At 48.1% G+C, this 27,755-nt stretch overlaps 2 protein-coding genes across 4 annotated transcripts in view; both read right to left on the bottom strand.

Annotated features, from left to right (window-relative positions):
• The window catches only part of FLVCR2 (FLVCR heme transporter 2), a 35,410-nt gene extending 30,238 nt beyond the window's left edge, over positions 1-5,172 (bottom strand). For all 3 annotated transcript variants that reach the window (XM_057375485.1, XM_057375653.1, XM_057375568.1), the window contains exon 1: positions 4,541-5,172. In XM_057375485.1, the coding sequence (XP_057231468.1) occupies positions 4,541-5,050 (510 nt within the window). In that variant the 5' untranslated portion in view covers positions 5,051-5,172. The remainder of the gene's footprint in view (positions 1-4,540) is intronic.
• Positions 5,173-14,881: 9,709 nt separating this feature from the next.
• BATF (basic leucine zipper ATF-like transcription factor) lies at positions 14,882-26,838 on the bottom strand. Its single transcript, XM_057375358.1, has 4 exons — positions 24,705-26,838; positions 19,796-20,146; positions 17,882-17,986; positions 14,882-15,470 (listed from the first exon to the last, which is right to left on the bottom strand). The coding sequence occupies exons 2-4, from the start codon at positions 19,859-19,861 to the stop codon at positions 15,264-15,266; spliced, it is 378 nt and encodes a 125-aa protein (XP_057231341.1). The 5' UTR covers positions 19,862-20,146; positions 24,705-26,838; the 3' UTR covers positions 14,882-15,263.
• Positions 26,839-27,755: the final 917 nt, after the last annotated feature.

Genomic DNA, 27,755 nt, shown 5'->3' with positions numbered 1-27,755 from the left:
TCAGGCTCCTGTGTCCATTTATAGAAATGTAGGCATTCCTGTGAAAGCCACATTGCTATTTGGTCAGCTTGCCTTCCCACACTGAGCCACGCCCAGAAACTTGGAGAGCTGGCCACATAGCACTCCTTGAGATCCAAGGGCTCTGATCCACCCTGCCCTTTTTTCTTCAGGGAGAGAAAGGAGACAGCACTGCAGAACGTCAACCATTAACTACTGCCACTACAAGCTACCAGGTCAACCATTAGCTACTGTCACTAAAAACTCTATTCTGACAGATAAAACTCTGGGAGATACAGGGCCAAGCTACAGAGGGCTGTGAGACAGATCACCACCTGCCCATATTTCTAACAGGGAATCATTTGAAGGGATGGGAATCCTCCAGCAAAGACAGAACAGCCAAAGAGATCTAGAAGTCCATTCAAAGACTGGAAGACAGGAATTCCACAGGACATTCTACATTTCCACAATGTTTCTTAGACCTTCAGATACCAGCAACCCTGAAGGACAAAAGGTACAGAACAGAATTGTCAGGCAGACTTCAAACAATGGCACATGCTCAGCACAAACAGCACTGTAGGCTCAACAGCCCAAAAGCAATGGCCATTCACATGWTGCAGATCCAATTATATGGCAAAACCCACCCCACCCACTACCCCAGGCAGACTCTTTCTCCCAATTCAAAACAGGAGGAAAGGACCCATCAGGAGTGAGAGAACATTTTTTTGAAATTCATTCACAGCTTATCATCTGGTTTGTACACTTCAAAAGCCATCACCTAATCACTTTGAGACTGGCACTCCTAGCAGGCTTCAGATATCACCTAAAACCACTGCCTTAGGCTGTTTCTGTTATGGAAACCCTAAATCTCCAAAGTCACATGGCAGCTACATACAAACAGGGACAGACCCCACCTGAGGATCAGTAAGGTGCTGCATGATTTTCCCCCTGAGGCAGAGTTTAAAATGAGGCTGAAGTTTTCTTTCCTCCCAGATCACATCACTTTTTATCAACCCCTGCTTAAGAAAAGAAAAAAAGGCAAAATTACTGCAAAAAGATCACTTAACACTCCCCCATCCTTATTCCCAAGCCCATCAGCTGTTTGTTTCTTTGTCAAAACAGGAGGAACCATGTACAAGGTCTCTCTCAATCAAAAAAAAMCAATACCAGTGGCAAAGGAATATAAACCAAACCACAAATGTTCTTTCACCGTGTGCAACACAGTTATACACTTCTTTTGCATGCTGCCCACACCCCTTGCCTGTCAAGTGACAACAAGGAGATAAACTAGTAGGACTGAGATATGCCTAAAACCCAGGCACAGCAGTCCAGCAATGCACTATGGCAGCTGAAAGAGAGAGTTGGCACCTGGCTATCAGTCTCCAGTTTATAAATTTCAAAATTCCCCGAAAACTTAACTTGCTACCTAAAAATCCCTGCCACCATGTTAGTTCTGCCATGCCAAAGGACCATGTGCTTCCTCATCCCCAAATTAAAAAAGCAGGTGTGTTAAATGAAGAGGCAAAACCTGCTGCTCCAGCAAGGACCATACTCCTGCAAACACCAATATCTCAGCAGAGCGTTTCTTCCCACTGCAGTCCTGTCACCAGAGAGAATGATGGGCCGTCTCCCACCAGCACAGAAGTTAGAAGCCTGTTTGCTGCTACCTGTCAGGACTGAACCTCAGCCCCAAGAGGGACCCAGCTAATGAATCAATACACCAAAATGCAAGCAGCATGGCCTTATGCAGACCACTCTCCCCTATYCACCTCTTGTGTGTAGGACTTCACGTAGGTATCCAGCACCAAGGTCCTCCACAAGGAACACTGATGATGTAGCAGGCACTCTACWACTGACTGCTGTATTTCATAAGCAAGTCAGACAAATTCCTCCCAATATTCAAATATATCTGAAGGACATTAGTGAACTTTCCATATCACTTCTCTACCCCAKCTCTTCAGCTTGATGGAGAGGGTCCATATAGATTTTTCATTGTCTTTCAAGCAATGAGAAGCCAGTAGTATTTTAATAACACTAATATATAAGCATCAAAGCATCTAACATGCCAACTTCATTCTATACCTCCCCATACATGAACTTGCAGGGACAAGTAAAAAGAATGGAAAACACCTACACATCTTCCTGTTGAAATGTGGGAAAGTAAAATGTCATGAAAACCAGCAGAAACTCTTCCAGAAGCTCTTCAGCATTGATTCAAGAGTGCTCAATCTAACCTTCCTTTGCACTTAAGATACGACAGCTAACACATGGTCAGAAACAAGTGAGGTGATTCTGATTCTTTACAAGGACTTGTTTGTTTTTTTAAAGAATATTTAATACCTGGTCTGATTGATTCAATGATTTACTGTTCAGGGCTAASTTTGAACTTGAAGGTTACCATCAGCCAGCAAGCAGCAGCGGTGTCCTGAGCAGACATGGCCTCAGCAGACTGAGATGAGCCAGCAGGMAGGACTCTCCTCAGGGCAGCACTGCTGAGGTGCAGCCTGGGGCCAAGACAGCAGGAGCAGAAAGAGGGCAAGTACAGCAAATAAAGAAGCAGYGACACATTCCTGCTGCTTCATGCAGTTGCTTGAAATTCTTGATGGAGAGGGACAACAGTTCTTGGTATTCAATAATAACAATAATTAAACTAAGTGGCAGGGCAATGAAAGGAAGACCATACAGTTGTAGAGAAATGAGCATAAGGAGTAATTTACTATACTGCAATTACAAAACCACTGTATTATACCCTATGTTAACACTCCCTAACACACAGTCTTTAACTGCAGTCAGGAAAAACTGATGCCTCAATTTTTTTCCCCCCRCCCAACATCACCAGTAAACAAAAAAGCTAGTTTTCATTCACTGTGATTATGCTTGACTTTGGGAATTAATAGGTCTTCCCTCTGGACTATGCTTTGTCTTTAGTCACTGCCATTTCTGACTTCTCCAACTCTCTAAAAGGAAAGTTGACAAAGCAGACTATGTACTGAACTGAGGTCTCATTGTCATGTCAGTTCAACTGCCAGAGGAGTGTGAAGAACCAAAAGGGTAGCCAAAGTTTGCTTTTCACAACCATTATATTAAGTGACTCCTTTTAGGATGATGATGGCTCCACACAGGCGTATAGTACAGGCATATAGCACAGGCTGATAGCTTCATTGTTTGGATTTCTAATGCACACTGTTGAGTAACTCCACCTGAATAATTTTTAAAAAGTCTGACAGCAAAAGCTCARTTACTTATTTGCTCATGCCACGTTAGATGCCTTCCACTCTAAAGATTCATTTAAAAACACATAAAACCCAGCCCACCAGAACGGGTGATAAGAGCAAAAGGGAAAGCTTAGATGCACTCTGAGAAAAGATAAGTATATTTTCTCTTTCCAGAAGATGTAAAGCAGTCTCCTTTATTCCCTAGTGCTGTTCTGCTAACTTCACTTCCTAAAATACCATCTCCAAGGATTTACCTCTTTTTGCCTCAGCAGTATCCATAAAACACAGAAACACAGGAAAAAGCAGCCTGCATTAGAAGCTATCCAAATTGAAAACCATTCAAAYCTGAACGACAGCCATCCACAGGCTGAATGGTCCAGGATGGTGCACAGAATCACCTGTAGGGGAGTACACTGGATCTGAAAGCAAGGGGCACAGGTCCAGCCTAGAAGCTAATGCCAGGTTCTACTTTCCTCTTCTTTGTGTCAGGGCTGCTGAGCCAGATTCACTTCACTTATGCATCAGTGTTGGCCTATCCGCTTCGCTCAGCTGCTATGAGCACGTGCTCAGGTGCAAGGGTCAAGAAGCTATTTCCCTGATCCTTTCAAAGCTGTGTAAAAATTTATCTCCTCCAAGCACTAGCTGCCTGCAAGAAAAGACAGTCAGTCACAGTTTGCAAGTGCAAGTCGCTGGCCTCTGGCACCCGCACCGATAGAAGAGTGCTCGGGGAGCTGACCTCACACTGCTGATGGAATTTTTCTTTTTTTCAAAGCAACTGCTTGTGGAAACTCTGTACCTACTTTTAAGAGGTATGAAAGTGCTAAAGTCCTTTTCCCCCAGGGTCGAGTGACAAGTACTGTTTTCATTAGACAGTGAACCTCCTTTGTCAGATCTAGTTGGCAGCAGGAAGAGGATATTGCAGTGTCAAGTCCAGATGAAACTGCAGATATAAGCTTTGAAGGACACTCTACCTAAAAGTTTCTCAGCACTGTACTTTACCCCTGCCAGGCCATTCATGGCTCTACTGAATCACAGCCCTRGACTGGAGATTCAAATGCACAGGAAGTGAAGGGCACTGGAGAAGAGCCTGAGCCAAAGACCTCTCAAAGCCAGAATCACATTGAACCCCATGTTGCACCGAACTTTGTAGAGGTAGGTCCCACTTGCCTCTGCTGACCCAGTGGCATCCTTCGTGTCAGTTCGTGTGATCCCTGCTGCTGCCCTCCAGGCCCTGTGCATCTCTTACCCCTCCCTGGTTTGCACTCCAGTTCTCCGGCCAGGCAGCCCACCCCACATGCCTGGCCAGMCGGGGTGCAGCTGCACATTACCTGATTCCCAAAGACCGCAATGGAGCAGGCRGTGGAGACCTCGTGGGAGCCAAACCAGACGGAGGCGATGCGTGAGGGCATGCCCAGGATGAAGACCTGGGCCAGGGCACAGATGACCTGCCCCAGGACGGTGACGGGGAAGAGGTGAGGCTTCAGGCTGCCCAGCTTCACCCAGGCACCCACGGCATTGAGGGCCGAGCCAGCCACGGCGATGAGGCGCAGGCCCCTCTTGTCCAGCAGCCAGGCGACAGGGAAGAGCAGGGGGATGTAGATGAGCATGTAGCTCATGGAAAGCCAGTCGATGGCGAAAGCGCTCACGTCGTAGAAGCGCATGAAGATGTTGCTGATGCTGCCGTACTGGATCCACTGGAAGGCGTTGCACAGGGAGTAGCTGCTGAAGAGCAGCAGCACGGCCCAGCGAAGCCGGGACAGCCGCACCTCAGCGGTGGCATCAGCGGCCCCTCCCGCCGCAGACAAACTCGGCGCCCCGGCGGGCTCCTGTAACACCATGCCGGCACCGCGGGCCGCACTCGACTCGATTCGGCTCGGCCCAGCTCCCCGCCGGTGCCACCTGCCCGGGACGCCCCGCCCGGCCGCCCCACCGGCTCAGAGGCACCGCCGAGCGAGGCGGCACCCCCGCTCCCGGCCCGGCCCGNCCCCGGTACCTGCGCAGCTCGGCGGCTCCTCTCCCTGGCCGCGCATCCCGGTCCCGGCGGAGCCGCGGGAAGAAGGGAGGGACTGAGGGAGGGATGTGGCGGCCGCCCCGCCCCGCCGCGGGCCCGAGAAAGGCTCGGGCGCCCGGGGTGGGCACGCCCGGCCCCGGCGAGGCGGCAGTGTCGGCCTGGGCCCTGCAGATGCGCTGCCCGCCCCGCAGCAGAGCCGCGACCCCTCCCCACGGCCGCCCCCGCCACTGCCCGGCCCCGCCGAGCGGCCCTCTGGGTGTTGCGAGCGCCGGGGGAGGAGAAGCTTCGGCCACCAGCGATGAACGGGACGTGGGCTGAGCAGAAGTGTGACCTGGGCGAGGCTGTGAGCGGGTGGGCAGTGCCCGACCCCGCCAGAGATGCCAGGGTGCAGTTGTGAGGGAAGAACCGGTTTGGGTTTCTTTTGGGTTGGCTTCTGATGTTTTTCTTCACGACGTGGCACGCTATAGAGTGAAAATATCCAGTGAAGTCAAAATTAAAACATCTCASCGTCACTGAAGCAAAAGAGCCAAAAGTGATGTTTGTTTCCGCCCTCATGGGGAACTCGCAGTTAATGAGTTCGCGCTTGTTTTCCCATTACTTTAGCAACACTGGCAGATGCCTGCCTGGAGATCATTTGTGAGCTACAGTTCATTCAATTAGCATCAAGTTACCTGAATTGCATAAACATTCCTCAGCACAAGGACACAAGTTTGTTGGTGGTGTTCAGCTCTTTTGCAGCATTTCATACACAGGTCAAAATTCATTTTGAAAAATGGGAGTACTGTCTTTAGGGTGTTGTATTCCTGAAACAAAGGAATACAGCCAATGAAAAAGTGCAGTTTCTCTGGCTTGTATATACTTGGTAGCTAATCATAATGTAGCCTTTTCACATACTTGGTGGAACACTGTCGCAGGTTACTGCTGGTGTCCTCTGAGTTACCTACCTACTGTCAGGACCAAAGACAGACAAATGGTTTTGATGCCTTTATGGTTTTATTTATCATGCAAGAAACCAAMCAAMCAAACAAACCCCAAAACMAAAAAAMGCTTTGCACAAATTATTCCAAGGAGAGCAAATGTCAGTTTCAATGGCTCTTGCTGTGTATCCGTACAGAGTTTCTTGTCACCTGCATAGGTTTCCTACTCCCACCAGAGTTGTCAGAAGCACAGCTGGAGACCAGCTAAGCCAGTGCAGTCTTCTCCATGTACTCTGCTGAAAGTTCCCCGAGGCACATCTGCAAACCCTCCTGTCTCCCTCCTCAGCTCGCAGCTCTGCCGATGAACCCCCAGCCTCACCTGGGATGCTTCTTTCAATGATACAACACAGTCATAATGTAGTCCTTTTACCTAATGAGTAAGAAGGCAAATTCAGAAGCAAAAGCCAGAAAAGAGGTTTTCAGTTCCATTTATTATTAAATTAAGCAACCAAAGTTAACCCCAAGCTCTGCACTGAGACAACAGAAAGAACAAAGGAATTTATTGTAACAAATTTGTAATCTAAATGTTATCAGGAATGTAATGAATGATAGCGGTGCAGAGAGGGCAGAGGTGAAATGGAGCAGTAAAACGACTATCATGGTTCAACAACTGCTCAGTCTGAGAACTCTAAGGATATAACAGTGCAATAGTACAGAAAAATAACTTTTAGAATCATAAGATTTGAAAATATCTTTGCAAAATTCTCCATGATATTATATAGAAATTGAAATTACACAGAGGTAATCACTATCATGATTAAAGAGCAGTTGAAAARCAAAGTCAAGAAAATAAATGCACTGGCAATTTTTAAGATGGAAATCTGAGTTTGTTCAGAGGACCATCATTTATTAATAAACCCTTTAGCAGTGCAAGGAACCAAATTTGCAGATGGTTAAGATGTTACTAAATTACTCCAGCCTAATTTAAAYATGTCACCTACATACTATATTTAGGTCAAAATGACTGTAGGATTGTAACTTTAGCTATCTGTAACTGAAAGTATTATCACAGTCCATGGCATCTTTAATTTGTAAACTCAGATGAATGCAGGATAATGGAATTAGGCACTGTATGGCAGTCTGCTGTCATAAGTCTCTGGGCAGCAAAGAGGAAGATATCAGTGACTAAATGTGGTTTGAAGAAAAGGAACAAGCAGAAAAAGTATAAAGAAAACAAATTAGGAGTAGAGGAGATACAGTCACATGTCAGAAAGACACTGAGCACAGTCAAATTTMTTAATACATGACTGAAAAAAGAACACACACACAYAGAAAAATACTTTGMTATATGGGAGAGGACTGAGAAACATGTAGGGTCCTTTGTCTCCTTCCCGCCCTACTCCAGACTGGGGTCAGAAACAGTCTGTCATCTTGAGTTTTGTTTTAGTCCCACCTTTAGCTCCTAWGTTTCTCTCAAAAATCCTCAGGTTTAGTCATCATCAACATAAAATCCGCAGCAAGTCAGAGCCTGCCATCTGCTCCAGTGTCTTATTTCTATCAGAAAGGTCAAATGATAAGTCAAGAATTACTAAAACACAGACTCTGCTGTAAATAATAGCTGAAATCAGATGCATGAAAGTAGTGCCCAGTCTCTGATGACTGCAGCCTGTCAAGTGAACAAGAGCCAGGCAGGGAAGTGACACTGGCTTCTAAAAGCTGAGTCAGACAGGTATTTTTTGTACCTGCAGGCTCACACTTCCTTGAATCCWTGTACTTAGATTTCAGTAACTGTTTTGTTACTGATTCTGTGAACTGTTCAATCACCCCTTTATATAATTTGCCAATTTCTAATTATAAAATACTAAAATAAAACCCCTGTGCTCTGCATTTCCTCCTCTATTGCTGCATCTGTTTCTACTCACATGCCTCTTTCCCTTCTTGAAGCAACAGAGCAGCTGCTTTTGGATTTCCCTCATCACAGCATATTTATATAAAAATTTCTTAGCCATGAAAAATTATTTATATTTCAGGACAACCCCTTGAAGTGGATTTTAAAGCTAGAGGGAAATCTCCTTGACATGGAGATTAACGTAAGTGCTAAAAAGCTTATAGGATCCTAGAGMCAAAAGTATCCATGAAGATTGGAATGTATTAAATCAGAGGAGGAAGCAGGACCCAAATTAAATATAACAGTACAGACCAGATAGAGCCTAACCTCTCCGTAATTTTCTTCTCTACTGATCTCCCAAAATCCAACAGGGACAGTCCAGGAMTATACACTGTCTTTATGACCTATGAGTACATACAATTCCTTCGTGTTCTCTAAGGACTAAAGAACACACCTTGCAACAAGCTTGCTATTCTCAAAGTCCACCCAATGAATGTAAATGCTAGGGATGGKGACAGCAATGATAATCCAGATGGCAACAGGGCTCAATGACAAGCAAAGAGATATGAACAGATGGTGAAAACGTGCAATGGTGAAAATGGTGAAATGGCTTGGAAGATGTGCAAAAGGTGTACTAGAAAATGATTTTGAAAAGTATAATTCCTTGGTGTCTCTTCTCTCCCCCACTGCTTCAGAGATTCGAGGAGTAGGTGAACAAAAGGAGAAAATTGCTAAGAAAAAGCAAATACTCAAGGATCTACTGGTTTTAACATCCATGCAGTTCTTTAAAGTCCCCCTAAATGGGAAATATCTAACATCAAAGKATCACAGGACGTTCCTTGCTTTCAAACTCTCCACCTTGTTATTTGTGCCTCTAAACTTCATCATTGCACTTACAAAACCTAACTAGCTTAGCTCTTAGATGGCTGTATCACATTTTGRCTGATAGCATTTAGGTCTAGAAAAACTGTCTGCATATATCCCACACAACTTTTCCCAGGTGACATTGCAGGAAAGATTAAAAGATCATCATTAATGGAGGGAGAAGGTTTTCTATTGGGTTCAACACCCAAATTGCTTTAGGGGAGTTCTTCAGTGGTCAGGMAGTTGTGTCATAAGACTAAATGACAAGACTCGAATAGCTGGCAGAACCCCTCCTTTCTGGGTCACACCTGTATGCAGTGCTCAGCTGGAGACACACCGTGCAGCATGGTCTGTCAGGGCTGCGGAGCTGGACAACACCAGTGGTGTTCCCCTATGGAACTGGGAACCCTGCAAGCCCTCTGCTGGCACCTATAGCTTTCTGCRTCCCGAGAGCCACAAGGTAAAGGACTGGTTTCTTACAGTAGTTTTTACACACAATTATTTTGATACCCTAAACCCTAAAGAATCTTTCCTGTTGCATTTTCAGTGTAAAGAGCTGGATACAGGACAGTGATGGACAACTCCATTCATAACAGTGCAGCAGGAAACCTCTGCAGCACTCAAAATTTTGCAAAAACTACCTTCCTCTACACAAAACACAATGGCTTAATTGCACAGCCTAAAATCTCATCTAGAGAAGACTGAAGACCTCAGAACCAACAAAGTTGTGCAGGCGCTAAGTTGGAGCACCAAACCTATACTGTTCTAAGTTTTAGGCCTTTCAAAAGTACAACTCAAGAAAGGAAAATAATGTTTTACTCTCCTTCATCATATTGCATATATAGCTCTCACTCTCTGGGATGCATCATCCATGTCTATTTTACAGGAGCACAGAGTGTTACTGTGATTTGTGTGGCCCTGCCAGGGACAGGATTTTTTTTTCCACTCGGCAACTTCCAGCCCGGACTGCAAGGGCTTGCCCAACCGCAGCTTGAACTACCACCACTTTGCAAATCCAATCTCCTTGTTCAAGGCATGGCTTCAACAGAGCAATGGCTTTAATTTAACCCTGTCCAGGTCAGATGTAATGTTTGTGTGGATGAAGCATGTACGTCTGAACCGTGARGAGTAGATGGGAGGCATGGCTGAGTTGCTAATATTCACAGCTGCCTCCTTGCAGCAAGAAAAAGATGAAAAAGGAGAACACAGGATGGAAGAGCACTTGCATGCAAGGTACCTCAAAGGTGCCAGTTTCTGGTTAGTGCACACCCCGCCAGACACAGGGTGTTTATGCTACATCTGCATGGCTTTCTGCAAACAGATGTCAACTTGTTCTACCCCACTCTCTGATCTGGCTGGATGAGAACCAGCTCTAATCCAAAAACTTTTAACTGTGGTTAGCCTGCTGTGCTGCTTGAGTATGTAAGCCCAGCTCTCAACCCTTGCTTGTGAAAAGCCATGGAGATACAGACGGCTATAGGAAAGCTGTGCATAATCCTTGTCCTGGGAGTAAACCCACCTCACTTCTCTGGTGTGCAGCAGGCACGCACATGAGACACGAAGAACTCTTTGTTCAGCTCAGGATAAAAGAAGTGATAAAAGAYCCAGTCAGCCTCAAAACTCAGCCATAGATTTACATGCCCAGTCCAGATCAGGGTCACAGATTAACCCCAATTACCAAAGCTCGAAGTATGTAAACCTTTCTTACTCAGCATCCTCCAGCCTCCATCTCAGTGAGTCATAACAGTTCATGGCAATGACACAAGAAAAATATTTCAATCTTCTATTGCTTGCAGCTGACATTAATTAATAATAAAAGAGTGCTGGAAATGTGCATAGCCTCAATGCTGAACTCAAGCATGTCCCTTTTCTTTCTTCCACTTACACTGYAGCAAAAAAAGACAAACCTGGGAAAAGTTCTGAGGACCATGGCACCAAACCACCACTGCTGTGAGGGAAGAAAAGTTGATTGTGTCTTAGGAAAAAGCACAGAACTGATACAAGATTTGGGAGGAAGGTGTGTTGTCTCTGCATGGCTATCCCTGAAGCAGCAGTACTCTCAGGAGCTGGTATCTGCAACCTCAGCTGCAATAAAAATTCYAGTCTCATGTTCTAACCCTAACACACTGATTGAAATCCTGTCCTGGCAAGTGATGAATATCCACTCCCTAACATTTAGATGGGTAAGGTTYTTGAATAACCTAAAAAAACTTTATGTATACATATATGGCTACCTCACTGCTCAAATCTCCTCAAGATCGCTAGTCAATAAGGTGCCAGAAACATAGCAGAACACAGAGAAAGTGAGCACAGTGCTGTTTGCTAAGAGAAAGTCTCACCATTTCATGCCACGTTTTGGGTTCTCTCTTCTTGACTTCATCTCTTAGCAGTGATTCCTGATCTTCTTTGATCTCTGTGTGCTGAAGTATTAGCATCCAGGCAGCATTTATGTATGACAAGTGCTGTTTTGTACACTGTGATCATTGCAAGAAGCATAGAGAGAGGCTCTTTTGTGGGCTGCTTCTTCGGTTCAGTATGCAGGAGGTTATSCTCTTGCTGATGCAAGCTGGCAGCACTAACAGAAGTGAATTCTGAGATGGGATTTGTAAAACAAGTGCATAAATACTTTGGAGCCACAGCAAAATGGGCAACAGAGCTGCTTAATCTATCCTTYGCCAAAGTGGCTCTGCCAAGAGGAGTGCAGGTGCCGGCTGGGAGAGCTCAGCCTTTGCCCAGCAGAGGCCAGCACACACGCAGTGTTCGGCAGGCTGTGCTTGCAGAGCAGAGCTGTCTCTCTCTCTGGCCTTCCCTGCTGGAAAAATCTCAGCCTCCTGTGAGCCCTAATTTATGCACTGTTTTGAGAGAGTTTTCAATGAGGAGCTATGTAACGTAGCAGAAGGTTCTGACATCCTACTGGGGCAGGAACAGGCTTCCACAGACTCAGCTTCGCCTGGTTTATCCAGTTGTGGGCCCAGAAGCGTCCCCTTCCCYTGGAGCAGCCAGCACCACAGTGCTCCTGAAGGCTGGGCGTGACCAGATAACACACACACTTAAGAAAATGCCAGATGCCACGGAAATGAAAATGACAGGAATTGCACTGCTGACAGGAGAAGACAATCAAAAGATATGGGAGATGATTGCTCTGGCCACCTCCCTGCACCTTGCTCCTCATTTAGGCTCATTTGCAGTTCATTTGCAGACAGCAGTGAGGGCCACGCCAGAGGACAGGCACCTGGCTATTTAGAAGTCAAAGGCAGTTGTGTGAGGAGTCTTGAGAAGAGACCCGAAGCCCAGGAAAGAGAAGCAAGAGACAACACCAGTACAGAAGTGAAGGAATCTCCTCACGCAGCTGGAACAAGCAGTTTGTGCAGCTCTGCAAATAGCCTCAAGAAAAGATCTTTTCTCCAACCACTGTTTGAAAGGGCTGAAAGGATATGTKGTCCCTTGCTGCCTGGGTGATAAGGATATTCTCCGAGGAGAACCATTCTTCATAACAGAGACTGCCTCTGAGACACCTCCAAGCAAGCAGAGGTCAAAACCGGCTTGAACCATGCAGTTCAAGTTCTGTGATCAGGTTTTAGAGCGCAAGACCAAGRCAAGGACAAGTCAGATTGAAAGATGTGTCTCTTAGTGCCAGCAAACACCAGAACGGCCAGAATGGCTCATCACAACACTGCCACGAGGCCTTCCAGCTCACAGACAGCCTTGCAGAGGGAGGACACATTAACTGATGATGCCAAGAATATTGTTTAGGTTTTGGAGAGGATGTTGTTGCAAACTCATCTCCCAGTCTCACCACTTACCACTTATTTTCGTTCTGAGTTGCAGTAATAAGTCGGAGACGTTACCAGTGAGTGGGTCTAGCAATTCTGTGGGCATTACACAGCACCCCACCCAGCCTGAAGGATCTAGAGTTTGACAGCTTGCAACAAAAATATTGGCTTCATGTCTATGTGGGCATAGGTGACATATTCATCAGGGTAGGACCTTCTCCATCTGCAGCTAAAACCAAGATTAGCACTTTATAGCCATGAGAAAACACAAAGGTTGCTGCAAGGATGGAGATCTGTCCCTGTAGGCAACACTGCGAGCTTTGGTGGGACTCTGGTGCATCCTCCAGTGAAGAGCATGATCCTGCAGTGCCCGCCACAGCAAACCCCAAGCAAGRTAGCAGTAGCTTTTTTCTCTAACTGTAAATCAGGAAGCATGGGAATATCCAAACCTTAAGGAACAGTGAAAGTGAAAAATCTGGGAGAAAATCCACCAGAAGCTCAAGGAGCAGAAGCGGTGCCTGTAAAGAGAAGCTCATCTATAGCTGGAGKCAGCTGTCTCTCTCGGGCTTAAAGGGGACAAATTCCAGAGAAAAGCACCTTGGGAAGGGCCTATGGAGCCTGGCTGGCTCAAAGCATGGTCTGTGCAAGGAAATAGTGGCTCTGTTTGTTGAACCAATGGTTAGAGTGAAGCCTGTTGGTGTGAGATCTAACAAAGGGGTGGTGTAAGACACATTGAAATTGTTCCTGGAGATTTATTCTGCATATCGCAGATGCAGAAACCCAGCTCCCTGGCTGGAATAACCCCATCCTTTCCTATGTGCTTCCCTAAATGTGCACATGCCCCTCGGGACAGGGGGCAGAGCTACACAGACAGGGAAGGCCAGCACAGTCACCCATTGCCTCAGCACTGCTTTTGTAGGGTGGTGATACATAGGTCAATGTTCTGACACCAGGCATCTCYGACCACAGTGCTTCCCATGGTTGCACAGAAATTGGAGGCAGGAGGCTCGCAAACCTCTGAACAGGCCATGGCAGGAGAAATCACAGTGCTACATGCACATATACTGAGGACAGCTTGCAAGGCACAGCAGTGTTTGGTTATCATCTTCCTAGCACAAACCAGAGAGAGAAAACAGGCACAGCACAGCACATTACAGACTACCAAACTGCTGTTGGGGGCTATGATGATGGGTCCAAACCCATCCGGAAAAAGGCTGCTTCTCTGTGCCTGAAAGAAGGATCTCTACAAATTTGGTCTATTTCCCTTATTTAAAAGGCTACATCAGTAGCGCTGCTTGTGGTACTCCACGCTGAAAAGATTGCAGCTTGAAGATGGCAGCAGTCCTGAGCCACTGCTATCAACAGAACCTGCACTATAGGTGRGCTTCAGCCTTGTGTACAGAGTGGGGCTGCTAAGAGGACTGCTGGCTGGTGCAGAGACTGCCTGCATGGACCAACTTATGTTTCCAATAAATCAGACTCAGAGGTACTAATCTGCTCCTCTCTGACCTTTCAGGTTTCATCTGTTTCAATGCACGAGGTAGTGCAGCAGCTTTTTGTGGAGCTGTGACTGATGGGCAAGGGGAAAGAATGTAGGCTGCAGCTACATGCCTTAGCAGGGTGCCTTGGAGTGAGAGTCCTGCTAGGTCCTGCTTCTTCTGTGCACTCCAGCACAACATGACCAGTTCCCTCCACACCATGGTGCTCCTTCCCAGCTGCACTGCTGGCCAAGCTGAAGGCTCCACCAGCCCACCAACACCTGTATGTGAGCTGACACAACATGGCAGTGCACCTCCATACATGCAAGGGGAGCATGTGGAGCCATAGCCACCAGTAGCAGGGAGCTGAGAGGGTCAGCAGGGAAGAGACCTGTGATGCTACATGGCATGTCAGACTCATTAGCCAGGTCCAGCCCTGCAGCAAGGAGGGACCCATCCTCCCCAGGGACCCCAACACCCCATAAACCATTGTTCTTCAGCCTGCCCAGCCTACATGCATGGGACCCCCTTCTAAATGTTGGGCTCTGGTTGCTGGCCCTGGATTAGACTCCTGCACATGCAGGGCTGTTTCCTGGGCTCCAAGCTGTCCCTTCCTGTTGTTGCCTGTGTCTTTACTGCATCGTGCCAGGCCTTAGGAGTAACCCAAATCCCATTTTGGAAACAAAGAGGTAAACATTTTCAATCTTTATTTTACAAAAATAAACCAGTTTTGCCCTGATACTCTGTGGCCCCCAAGCTTCCCCTCCCTCTCTGCTCCCTTTCCTCTTCCTGGAGCTCTGCTGTTGCATGCCACAGCCAGCCATTCTTATGTGCTGCACACTTCTGTGAGTGTCCCCTGACAAGGACCGGAGAAGGGAGTTGGTGCCCTTTTGTGACTGCCTCTTCTTCCCAGAACCYAAGCTGGAAACTGTCCAAAGATGCTTCATGGTGGCTCTGCCATTTCTGCACAGGGAGCAAGTCTCAGGCAAATCACTCAGAGTACATACTTTAAGAAGGAATGTCCATCTGTCCGATTCCTTCCCTTGGATGGAAAAGCCAGCTCCACTAAGTTACTTCTTGCCCTCAGGTGAGCTGGCAGGCTGCTGTCCTACTGGCTGKCTCAGTGCTGGAAGCGTGGGGAGCTAATGTGGGGCTGGTGAAAAGAGTGTGTGGCATAAAGCACTTCTGGAGGTGGTGGAGGGGATGTCAGGATGGAGCAGAGTGGTTCGTGGGAGCTCAGCATGGAGGTGAAGTGTTTCATCTCCTCTGTCAGCTGCTTGATCTCGCGGCGCAGGGCAGCATTCTGTCTCTCCAAGTCTTCACTCTCCTGAGGAGACAAAACCACAGGGGCTTCCTCAGCGTGGATGAGGGTTGCGGTCCTGCACCTCTCTGCCCCACAGAATTTCCAGAATGACATACTTCTGGTAAATTCATCACAGAGCCACGCCTGGGCAAACCCTCCTCCCCCAGCTGGCCAGGCCGGGTACCGCTGMGATGCCAGCAGCCCCAGCCACGCTCGTCGTCCCCGGCTTACGAGAATTGACTGTGGCTTGCTCCCGCCCAGGCTTTCTCACTCCCTCTCATGCACACGCACATCTCCGGGCGCTTCCCGGGCAGCCCAGCCCCCGGGGGAGAGCACGTTGAATAACCGCCGTCTTTAACCAGAAAACCACCTGCCACAGGAAACCTGTCATTGCCCTGGAAAGAAGAGACTCACTGCTTCCTGCTAGCAGCCAGGCAAAGCAGCAGCACGACGGGGAGCAAGGGGAGACGCTTGAGTCAGAAGAAAAGAGAAACTGAGGCCTCAGAAGAACTGAATTAATACTGGTATTAATGAGAATAACAACAAAGGGGTTAATAATGATGCACAGCCTTGTCTCAACAATACTGAGAGCATCAAAGCCTTTGCTACCTCTGCTTCTGCTGAGCTGCAGTCAGCTCCAGGCCAAAGCATTGCAGGCATTAACTGATCATGGAGCCAGCAGCATGGGCAGAACCAGAGGATTGGAAACTCAGCCGAGAAAGCTAAAGCAGCACCCGGCACTTGGAGGCTCTGGAAAGCTGCACCACTACCTTGGCAACGTGAACCTTCTGCTCGCCCCTCCGCTGCCACGCTGACTCCTGATGGTGCCCAYTCTGAGCACAGGTTGAAATGCACCCAGAACTTACAGCTGCTGTCACAGCAGGAGCTCACACAGCAAACAGCATCTCTCAGGCGTGACCAACTGCTTTGGAAATCATGACCGTTGTTGAACTCAGGAACTGATGGGAATCACCCAGGGGCCAGGAGTCCCAGCTTTCCCATGACTCATTCCCCTCAAAATACAAGCTAGAAAGCCCCGGGGCAGGTGGAGCTGTTGGCTCCTTTCATACCACCATAGCTCAAACTGAGCCATGYTTTTCTGGGCAGAACCATATCAGAGAAACAAAGTCCCTGATGCAGAATCGACCAAAGGCAGAGAGCATTCAGGGAATGAACCCAGGAGCAGCAAGGGGGGGGGTGTCACTGTCCAGTGAAGTTGCAAAAAAACCTAGCAGAAATTTACCATCCATCATCTACKTGCCTCCCTGCATTTTTTCATCTGCCTGTCTAGATAGAAACTAGACTTAGCCCTGCTGCCCCATCCCAATGGGAAGGCAAGGACTGTGTACTCTCAATGCTAGCTGGGCAGTAGTTACCTCATTAGCAAACCGTTTGTTATCTGCTCTAAGAAGAGCAGCCCAATTCTGCTCAGTGCACAGCTAGGGCAAGATTTTCCTGGGGGAAGATCAGAATCCATAACTACCTCTAGGATTACTGTGGAGGGAGCACAGATCCCAAGGAAAGGGTGTTTTCACCACCTCAGACACAGTTGCCCAGAGCCATTGCTGCTGGCAGATGTAATGCAATCAGCCTAGAGCCATAACAGCTCCAGAAAGTTCATCTGTTACTGAGAAAAGAGTGAAATTTCTATCTTAAACCTAGTTTCAACCATGGACTAAGGTCACTGTGTAAGGAGGAAGGTTCAGGACTGAATTCTCAAGAATTTTTTCCAAAAATGGTGATATGGGGGAGTATGAACACTGCTAAGTTAACGGATGTTTTTTTGAATATCACCTCAGCTGCCACTTTTCAAAGAACAGCTAAGCCCAGCACAGGGATAAAGATGGTTTCTACCCACTACAGGCTGTGTGTTCTTCATTCTTCCCACTAGTGGCCCAAAATACTTGGGACTGCATGTATCAATGTGCAAAATGCAAAGCGTCACAGCCCCTGTGCTCCAACACTGACTATGTACTCCTGCCCAAACACACACAAGCCAGAAGTGACCATCCCTCCTGAAAAGCATTTAATTCTCCACGCCAAGAAGAGCTGAGAAGGTGCCTGCACTGCCACAGAAAAGCATTTTTGTATGCTGTTGCACCTTTGCATAAGTGATGACATGAATCACAAACCTGGCGGGAGCCAGCCCAGGTAAGATTGTGCTTTCAAAGAACTTGGTCAGAAGAGGCAGGGAAAGGAAATCAGTAATGAAAAACAGAGATAAAGATGTATTCAAAACTAGTTGTAAAACTTAATGCTTTGGTGGCAGTTGTCCTGGGCTGTGAGCCCTCGCTGCAAGCGCTGACTCCTACATCCTGCCCTGGCCTCACTTCTCCTGTTCTGCCTCCACTGAGCATCTCTGCTCCAAGCCCCAGGGGAAAAGCACATTGTCTTCTATGACAGCACAGGGCATGAGAAAAGGTGGGAGTGCTCACCAAGTGCAGTGTGTCTGCTTTCTGGGTCTGCCTCAGGCGGCTCTTTTGGGCAGCGATGCGATTCTTTTCCCTCCTTTGGACTTTCCTCATGTCATCAGAAGAGTCCTAGGAAAACAAGATATGGAAATGACTGAGTAATGTCCTTCCTCACCCTTCTCCTGCAGGGCAGTAGATGGGAAAGGGACACAGCAGATAACATTGTTGAAGCGCAGGACACAGGATACACACCCTCCACACAAGCATAAAACCATAGCCCATGGCTRTGATAATTTTGGTATCCCTGTTGCCAGGAGGGGCACATCTGATATCCTTGGAGATCCCAGCACAGCTGGGAAATGACCACTCTCCCTTCACCAACACACAGGCCTGGGATACAGCTTGATGGACCAGAGTACAGACCTCCCTCTGGAAGAAAGACAATTTGAATTCTCACAGAGAAAACCTTTTCCTTTCCTGTCTCTCTGCAGGGTAGTGGTATATATACCACTTGGATACACCACTTTTTTCAGATATTCAGCCTGTGTTTTCCTTTTTTCACCTTTGCAAGTCSCTCCCCTCTCCATCACCCTTCTGCCTCAGGCTTTATTTGTTGCAGACCCTCACAACTTTGTTTGGTCCCTACTTTATTGAACTAGACAGACTCAGAGCTTTTGTTTTTAACAYGGGTCTTACTTGCTCCAGCTCTTTGATCTCTGTCCTTGCTCTTTTCTGGCATGCCTTGGTAGCAATCCCTGCAATGCTGACTGCAACACTCACAAACCCCTTAGGCAGAGGAGAACAGGTCTCCAGGCTTCAAGGTCATGAGCTTCACACACCAGCCATTTTCTGCTGAGACCTGGTCCTGCTCCTGCCTTCTGACAGTTGAAACGGTCACACAGACTCTTTCACCTTCTACTTTCATATTTAACTGTCCCTCCTGTGGACTCTCTAACATTCACACCACCACTTCTCCACAAGACTACAAAACTCAGCCACAAAAGTTATCTTCCCAGCTCATCTATCTGTCCACATCCTCTCCCTCTTCCCCCAGCCCGAGATACCTTTTTCTTCGAACTTAATCATTTTATCCTTGCCTTCAATACCCTGAAAATGTCTCAGATATATCAGGTCCCATATCCTGCATCAAGTACAGTCCCTATCCTTTGGAAAACCTTGTGTTTTATTCCTTTCTTTACCAGGATCCAAGCCAGGATGCAATCCCCATCCTTGGCTGCAAGCCAAAAATCATCTGCCCCAATGATCCCTATGATTTCTGAGCAAAGTCTCAGGCACTTGGTCTTGTAGCCAGCCCTAGAGAAATGGCAAATGACAGCTAAAATAAAGCTTAGATAGAAAAGCGGTGAGAATACTTCAAACTTGTGTGTCTGTCTCTGCTAACAAAAGACCCACCATTAAGGTACGCAAATCCCTTTGTGAAGCATTACTTACATGAAAAACCTCTGAGGCTGAACAGCAAGGAAAGCAGTTCCAAAGTGGCAGGGCTTTTCTGGGTCCTGAGTGCTGTCCACAGAAGCTGGAAGCTGGCAGGCTGCTCCTGAGCCATCCTGGTCCACAGCCAGGAGGTGCCTGCTCAGGCTCCTCTCCAGAACACCAACTCACACTGAAGCTCCCTGCCTGCCTGGCGTGTATCGCAGGATCCACCATGCCTGGGGATCCTGGGCCCCCAGTTGCCCCTGGCATAGCCCCAGGTAACCAGGTCATCTCCCTCTGCCCATATCCAGCTCAATGGCTGGAGCTTCTGCCAGGACCCTTGGCTGAGTCCTGCATCTTTCTCCCCATAGGCATTCTTAGAAAGCTCTGCCATATTGTGCTGTGAAAACACCAACAGTGAGTGCCACCCTACCTCTTGCCCACCCACGGGCCATCCCAAAAGACTCTCCAGCTGGGGAGGGCTGGGGAAGAGCCCTGCTTTACCTGCTTGCTGGGAGGGGGAGACTGGCTGAAGCTGCTGGAATCACTGCTGTCGGAGCTGTGGGGCATGGCTCCTGCCTCTGGCTCCCAGGGTCTCTTCAGCTTCCTTGTGGTCTTGGTGTGCCTGCCTTCAGTCTTGGTTCTCTGCCTGTCTTCTGTCCTCCTCTGTCACCTCTRATATGGCTTTTGGCTCTCTGCTCTCACTTGTCCCAGAAGCACTCTGTCCTCCTGCCCAGCACTCCGACACTTTCGCTGCCTCTCCTCTCAGAGCCTGTGCACCTTCCCTTTAGGTATCAGCCTCCTGTGGTTTCTCAGAACCTTGGGGATGTAAGCTGAAAGTCACGTGGCCGGAAACTTTAAGGCAAAGAAGAAAAGTTACAGCAGAAAAAAAATTTTAAAAACCAATAAAAAAGGAAGAAGAAAAAAAGCACATCTGGGAAAAATGAGCTTCAAAATAGCCTGAAAAACCCCCGAAAAATACCTTCAGGCAGTTGAAAAACAGCGCGACGGGTTTTCTCTGAGACAAACAGCAGAGATGGAAAGGAAGAAAAGCCCCAGCTCTGGCTGTGAAACTTGGACCTTCAAAGGAGGCCAATGCGGAGGAGGTGCCACTGGAGCCCCAGAAATTCCAGAGGCACTGTTTGCCATGCCAGCCCTTGCAGGCAGGAGGTCAGTCCAACCCCAGGTAGCCTCGGTCACCCCAATGCAACTGAGGAAATTCCCAGCTCCCCACAACCCACCCACCCTGTCCTGCCGCCCCCRACACCACTGACGCGGGTCCTGGGAGGGGACGGGTGCCCTCGGCAGGTGCCACATAAACACTGTTTGTGCAGACAGTTCACATGGGCAAGAAGAAGCACCAATCCTATTTAAGAAGAAAGGCTCAGGATCATAGAATGTTCAAACTGGGTTGGGACTAGTATTTTCTATAAAGCAAAGCTGCTGAGCACTTTAAAACATTCAYTAGTATTTCACCACTGGCCCATAATGGGAATATAATTCCTGGCAGACAAAGTGCTAAAAACATAAAAATCTATGGATCAGCCCATGCAGATGACAGCAAGGAGAGCTGCTTTGGATCCCCTTCTTTGTCCCCTGGTCTGTGCTCTCTGGGACTACTTTTATCCTTAGTATGAGCCTCAGAAAATTACAGATGTGCAATCAGCCCCTGGGACAGCAGTGCTTCAGGGGGGCCCTCAGAATACCCCATGCTAGTGGCTCTAGAGGTGACAATGCAGGAGCAGGAAGTGCCGAAGCAGGGACCATTTGCTTTCTGATTTACTCCTGTTGCCAGATMCAGCAGGATGAGCCAGAGCTGCATGCCAACAGGCTCTCCATCCACAGACTTTGGAGCTGCTAAGTTCTTACATGTACAATAAGGAGCARATCTAGAAACAGGTATGAACCCACCCACAGTAACCCACTCCTGTGGAAGGCAGAAATTCCCAGTTCCAAACTTACTGGGCTTTGTTGCTTATTAGTGTTTTGGTTGAGCTTCTCCTGCCTCAAGCAGGAACAGCTAGCAAGTTTCAGCAGTAGGGCATAGGCAAGGGTACTTGAGATGCAGTRGTCATTAGGGCATGAGCATTGGCAGCTTTTGGGTTGCAGCACATAAAACACACTTGCAGAGAAGTACGTGCTTGGAACACAGTGCAGACTTGCATGGGCATTGCTGGCATTTCTTCCCATCCTTCCCACTCATGGAGCCAACACAGGAGCCACAAACCAAGAACTGTGTGGGGCTGGCTGCAGGCTGGGTGGCTTAGGGAAATCGCCTAACTTAGCTCCAGCAGCAAAAATGCTCCATTTCCCTCTTTAGAAACATCCTGTGGCACAGGTGTTCTACCTTTAGCCTTTTATCTGAACATTTCACAGCATTGAGTGTATTTTGTTTTTCCTGGTGTGCCATATGGAAATGCTAGGATCCACCACACTTTTTAACATGGCTGCAAGGGTTTGCTTGCTTGGCACCAGCCACCCTGGTGGACTCAATTTCCTGGAAGTACAGCCCCCCTGTAGCACGTAAGGGCTCTTCTGGGGCAGCTGGCTCTGGAAATGGAGTAGCTGAAGGCATTGGTGAGATGAGAGGTGTTGAGTTCAGGCCTCCCAAGGCACCAGCTAGCAGCACAGCCCTTGAAAGATCCGTTAGCTCACTGCATCGCTACACTTCCTCTGAACTCCGCAGCCCTGTGCGGCACTTCCTTTCCAGGAAGTACACYGCTGGATTCCCACTCTCCTGAGGAAACCACACTCCTGCTGCTGAGCAGGTCTCAGAGACTCCCTGGCCTGTTCTATTCTGCAGGCTGCTGGTTGGAGGGARCTCCTTCCTCAGAGAAAAATATCCTTGTTCCATTATTAGAAAAATAAGTTGAATTCCTTCCTTTTGTACCTAGGCAAGGTCAGCATCCGCAGGGACGCAGTTGGGAAGGCGGTGAGGCTGTTGGCAGGAGATGGTGAGGGAAGCTGAGTGTCTTGGCAGGAGCTGGACAGTCAGTGCAAAACTGTCCAGAATGTGGCCGTGGCAAAGGCTGCTCTTTGATCCACAGGAGAAAAATTTTGAGTGCACCTTGGTTTGCCCAGAGCTAGGCTTTTGTTAACAGCTGATGGAGACACTGGAGGAGAGAACAGCACCGGAGAGGTTGTGGATGCTTGGTCTTTCTGAGCAGGACTAAGAGAGCATCCCTTTTCCTGCCTTGTCCAAACACGGTCTTTGCCCTTGAGCTGGCCATGATGTTAATGAATTCCTGCCTCTTGTGAGTGAAAAAGCATGCTGTGARACAAGTGTTTCCCGTTAGGAAGATGGGCAGAAGCTTCACAATACTTCTCTGGGCTGGGCTGGAGCCATGTCATCTCCTCACAGACACTGAGTGCCCCATGCCATTTCTCTGGTCAGAGATGTGGTCCCCAACCCAGAGCAGCAGAAACCACCAGTATGGCTCCACCAGCACTTGCTCACAGCTCTGTGGGAGCTGCCCTGGGCACCTGCTGCAGGCACAACACGGCAGGCTGATTTCCTGCTGCCCCTGCCCAGGCCCTCCTCTGCTCTGAGGGGGAGCCTCAGGAGCCAGTCTCCTAATCTCTGTCCTTGACTTAGGTGACTAAATTTACAGTCATTTTAAATGACTGTGAATAGCGTCCCCTGACTTTCTCTCTGGGATCATTTACTTTCCTTTGACCTTGATCACAGGAGCTGTGAAATCACTGTCAGTGGCACTGGAAAAACTCACCAGTGCTAGGCTACTGCCATACCAGCAGCTTGGTGGAGAAAGGATATTTGCAGAGGTTTTTAGGGGAAGGACAGGGCCAACCTGGTAAATGTTTTGAAAGCAGCAAGATGCAGTTTTCAGCAAGAACAAATGCAAATGTAAAGCAAAGTGAGATGTAGGTAGAAGAACTGGGGAATAACCGACTGAGGCGGCAGTATAGCAGGGAAAAATCTGGGGGTTGCAGAGCATTGAAAACTGAAGCTTTGCCAGCAGCAAAGGGGCCAGGTATTGACCTGGGGTTCTGGAGCAAGGCAGAGGAGATGACTGCCCTGTGCTGCCTGTGCAGGGTCAGGACCTGTCCCCAGGCCTGGGAAGTCCGGAAGAAAAAAATCCAAAGGATGAACACATAGAAATATTGCATTAAGAGAAAGGAGTTGGGCCCATTTAGCCCAGACAAGAGAACTCTTGGGGGTGGGAAGTGGGTGGTGAAGAAGCAACAGTCTTTCATATGTTGTAATGGAAAGGGTGGTCAGCTGGTTTCTGTGCAGCCAGAGCAGGGTAAGCAGCAACAGGCTCCAACTGCAGCAGGAAAGGTAAAGGTCTGACATTCGAAGCAAGATGAGGTTAGGAAGACCTTGGGATGGGCAGTTCAGGAAAGTTATTCAAGCCTCTCTTATATGAAATGCTTGGAAAGAAACCTCTCTCAGAAGAAGTCCAGGTTGAATCCTGCCTCTGTGGGATGTATTATRTTATGTTTCCAGGGTTTAAATAAGGATATTTTTTTTTTAATAAACTACTACTATGGGTTCCTCAGAAAACAAAGAGCTATGGGACATTTCTCAGCCAGCACCTTTTCTTCAAAGTCTTTGAAGAAGACTTGAAGAAGACAAAGACAGTTTGCTCTGTCCCACCTGTGCAATCATCTTCGTCAGCACCGATGGGTGCTGGAGTTTCCTTGTAAACCTATAGCTCCAGAGCTCTTTCCTGCTGTAGACTATGGCAGCAACATTCAAAACAGCATCTCACCCCATCCATTTCACTCATCTTGTCTGCACAGCCATTCAGTGCATAGTGTTATTTAAAAATCCAGCCTAGAACAGCTACCAAATTCAGCCTCCTGTTAACCACCAAGGTTGTTTCTGCTTCACATGTAGCATTTTATGCAAATAATTTCTTACAATATTCAGACAATTGCAACAACTTGCTTATCATTCTCCACATGAGTTTGAAGACTTTTGCGTAGAAATCAGCACTGATAAGAGATGTTAAGCAAATGGCTGTGTTGAACAAAGTCCCTGCTCTCCACCAGATGCTTCTGCAATGTCCTGCTCTGCCAGCACATGTTGTCCTGTCTGTGATGTGGGCAGCTTCCCCAGGCTCTGTCACTGGGGCAATTGCATCTTAACTGAGCTGAGTGAGAATGAGATTGTGCCAGGAGAGCTGAAGCACAGTCCCACCAAATTCATCCCACCTAGCACAGAGCAACCACTCATTACAGCAACACCTTCAGTCCTTACTGAGTGCAACCAGCCAATTGACAGGAAATAGGTACTTTACACTCTGAAYATCTGATAAAAGACAAGGGCTGTAAGTCAAGCACTCAAAATTATGGGAATCCCATAATTAAATCCCTAAAGCACACTTCATTTATCCTCTCATGCTGTGCATGATGCACTAGGGTTTCTCCCCTGGGATGGCTGTGTTACCTTCATCTTGTCCTGCAGTCAGCCTGCTCCAACATCCCGCTTTTCCATTTCTTCATAGATTCTTTCTAATGCTCATTATTTCAGTAGTAAGTGAGTGCTTCAGGGTTATCAAAAAGAAGATGTTTTCTCAGCCAACTTTTTAGGTCAGGAGTGGGAGATGASGGGATGGACTTATACCTATTTAACAGGTGCAAAATAAGAGACAAAAAGAGATTTAGGTTGTAAGTACTTATTCATTTTGTGTACAAATTTTGGATACAACTAGCATCTAAATTTTTTTGTGGTTTTGGCTCTATATAGCACTTAATTTAGTCAAATCCCAAATCCTGATGTCTGTGACTGCATGTATAAACCTTTAGCACTTCTCTAAAGCAGCTCTGGGAAATGAGGAAGATGCGGCTGCTCCTGTGAAAGCTCTTGCTCACCGACTCACAGAGTAACTTTGAGGCACGGGTAGACACAGACCCAGCTCTGCAGGGAGGCATCASCTGTCTACCCAGGAGAACCTCCCTTCTTTCCACAGTCTCTTGCTTCACCAAATTGTTACGAGTTTCCCAGCCCCACTAAGAAAGGAGACAGCCTAGCTGTTCAGCTTATTGCTCCCTCCAGCCAAGGTCCAGTCTGGGTGCTGAAGAGGTGGCAATCCAGGGCAAAAAGCAGGGAGTGATCACATGCGCAAGACAGCTGAAGCCAGGCTGCCCAGGCAAACCCATCTCTGGCTCTTCAGTACATGGCTTTGCTGTTTTTATGTGGGTTTTTCTGAATGTCATTAGTAATGGATTCTTTGGTTCCATATTTTAGAAGAAGGAAACTGTAGAAAGAAAACACCAAATGCACTAGCTTTCCAGATAAGGATGCCAAGCTTCAGATCACTGGGGTCCATCTGACCCCACAGGAGAGAAAGAGCAAGCCTGGCCAGAGCTCCCCCCTGAAGGGGTGACAGGAGGTTGGCAGGGTCAGACCTGCACATATGGCAGTTTCAGACTCAAGACACAGATTATTAGAGTTCACCCCAGGCCATTTTGAAGGGATGAACCACATTCTCCTTCTCCTGGCCTGCACAGATCGACTGGTTGTGCAGTTAACTGAGCAACCTCTAATCTGTTCCTGGCAGGGATTTAGCAGCTCATGTGCAAGTACTCAGAYGTACACTTAGAAGAGTCTCCAGGTCAGCAGAGTACTGCCAAGCTTTCTGTCACTGTTGTCTTCACAGGCCTTGTCTATTTTCTGGGATCGGTCAGAAATGAACCAGATCACCCAGCCGCACTTGGGACACGGAAAAGCTTCAGCTACCAGATGCCCCCCAGTCACATAGGGTTTCTTTGCTTCCGCTGCCTGGGCTGAGCCCACCAATTGAACTATCCAAGCGCATGGACGGGGTGTGTGGAGGGCACAGATGTTGTCTGACGGTTTGACTCATCTCCGCAGCAGTCTCGTTCAGTGATGACGGGGAAGGCCCAAAGAGGAAGGGCAGTGACCCGTTTAACCAGAAGGGCTGATCCACCCAGGGGTAGACTTACTGGCGATGGCAAGGGGCCACAGCCCCAGCTTCCTTCGGGCTTTCCAGTGTGTGCATTTCCAGGCTATACAAGAGCAGGAGAGGCACATGTGAGTGTTCAGCCCTGAYACAGGGGCAGCAGGACTCAACCTCTGCTAGTGCTGCAACGACCCAACAGCAAAAATTGTGCTCTTGGGGAATGACGACTGCCTGATGAAAGATTTCATGTGTGCTGGGCATTGGTTGAAGCCATGATCCATGGCATGGGGGTGGGTGGTGAATGCATTACTTGTCTTTTAAATTAACACAACTCTTGAGTGTATTACGTTGCTGCTTCATGACTCCATTCAGAMGAAAATGCTCTTCAACACCACCCTACACCAACAAAAATCTGTTCAAGATTTCCAAGGACTGAGTACAGCTTATTCAGGACATGTTCTTGCAGATAGACTCTGAGACACCCACCTCAGGAGGAGATGGCTGTGAAAAATACTCATGCTAGTACTGTACTTCCACCCCAATGGGATCTGCTTCACTTTTGGAATACGGGGGTGTATATGCTGCTTTTCCCTTCTCTCCAATCCATCTGGTGGGAACAAGAGCTTTCCAAATCCTTCAGCTCATGCAGCACGGTTGGAGGAGGTGTTCAGCACAAGCGGCTGTGCTGATGGGCTCACATGCAGTGAGCTTGTGCCCAGGCATGTGTGGTGGTTGTACAAGCAGTGCTGGAGCCCAGCACACTGGAGGCAGTGTGGGGGACAGGCAGCATGGGGCAGAGCAGCTGTGAAGGAGAGGACAGGGGAGCAGTGCAGAAGGTACACAGGTTGTGCCTGTGCATGTAGCACTGAACGGCAGAACCACACTGGCAAAGTTATCCAAACACACAAATGGGTGTAAGCCCCATCACCCGGACACTGCACTGGCATGTGCTGTCGCATCCTGGCACACACAGCTCTCACCTGCAGCCAGCTCTCTGCAAGACAACCCAGAGTCCCAGAGCAGGCTGCAAGGATAGGCAGTGGCAGTGCTGAGCCCCTGACCCAAGCATGGTCCATCCCCCAGAGTCCTGAGCCAGGGCTCTTCGATGCCTTTTTGAGAGAAACACAAGGAGAGAGGCTGATGGTCCAATGCCCAAACCCCAAGGGAGGAGCTACTTAGTGCTGGCTATTTCAGAGGGCTTGTAAAGTCCCACAGGCTTCCCCAGGGGRCTCGGAACAGCAGATGGAGGGAGGGAGAGGAAGCAGTTTCAGATGAGCATCAATCCTGTGCTTTCCACCTTGCATTTCGGTACTCTGGCAAGAGAGAAGTGCTCTGCAGCCAGCCTCCTGGGACATGGCTACTTTTCCTACAGCTTTGGTTGTGGCTGCCAACACCAGCGCCCAGACACTGATCTGTGATCTGTAGCCTCCCACAGCACCTCATCCCATGGTGCTCTGGAGATGAGATGCGGGAGAAGTGCTRCACCCTAAGACATGCCAGCAGTGATGGTGTAAGGCCCTAACTTGAAAACTGGTTCTCCTGGTATCACTAATAGTGCCAAAATTGGTTTCAAA

Source organism: Malurus melanocephalus, unplaced genomic scaffold (assembly GCF_030028575.1).
Source record: "Malurus melanocephalus ecotype Western Australia unplaced genomic scaffold, MMel_1.1 scaffold_0, whole genome shotgun sequence".
Taxonomy (NCBI): Eukaryota; Metazoa; Chordata; class Aves; order Passeriformes; family Maluridae; genus Malurus; species Malurus melanocephalus.
The sequence above is the reverse complement of the archived record's forward strand: the minus strand, read 5'-3'. Positions and strand labels throughout refer to the sequence as shown.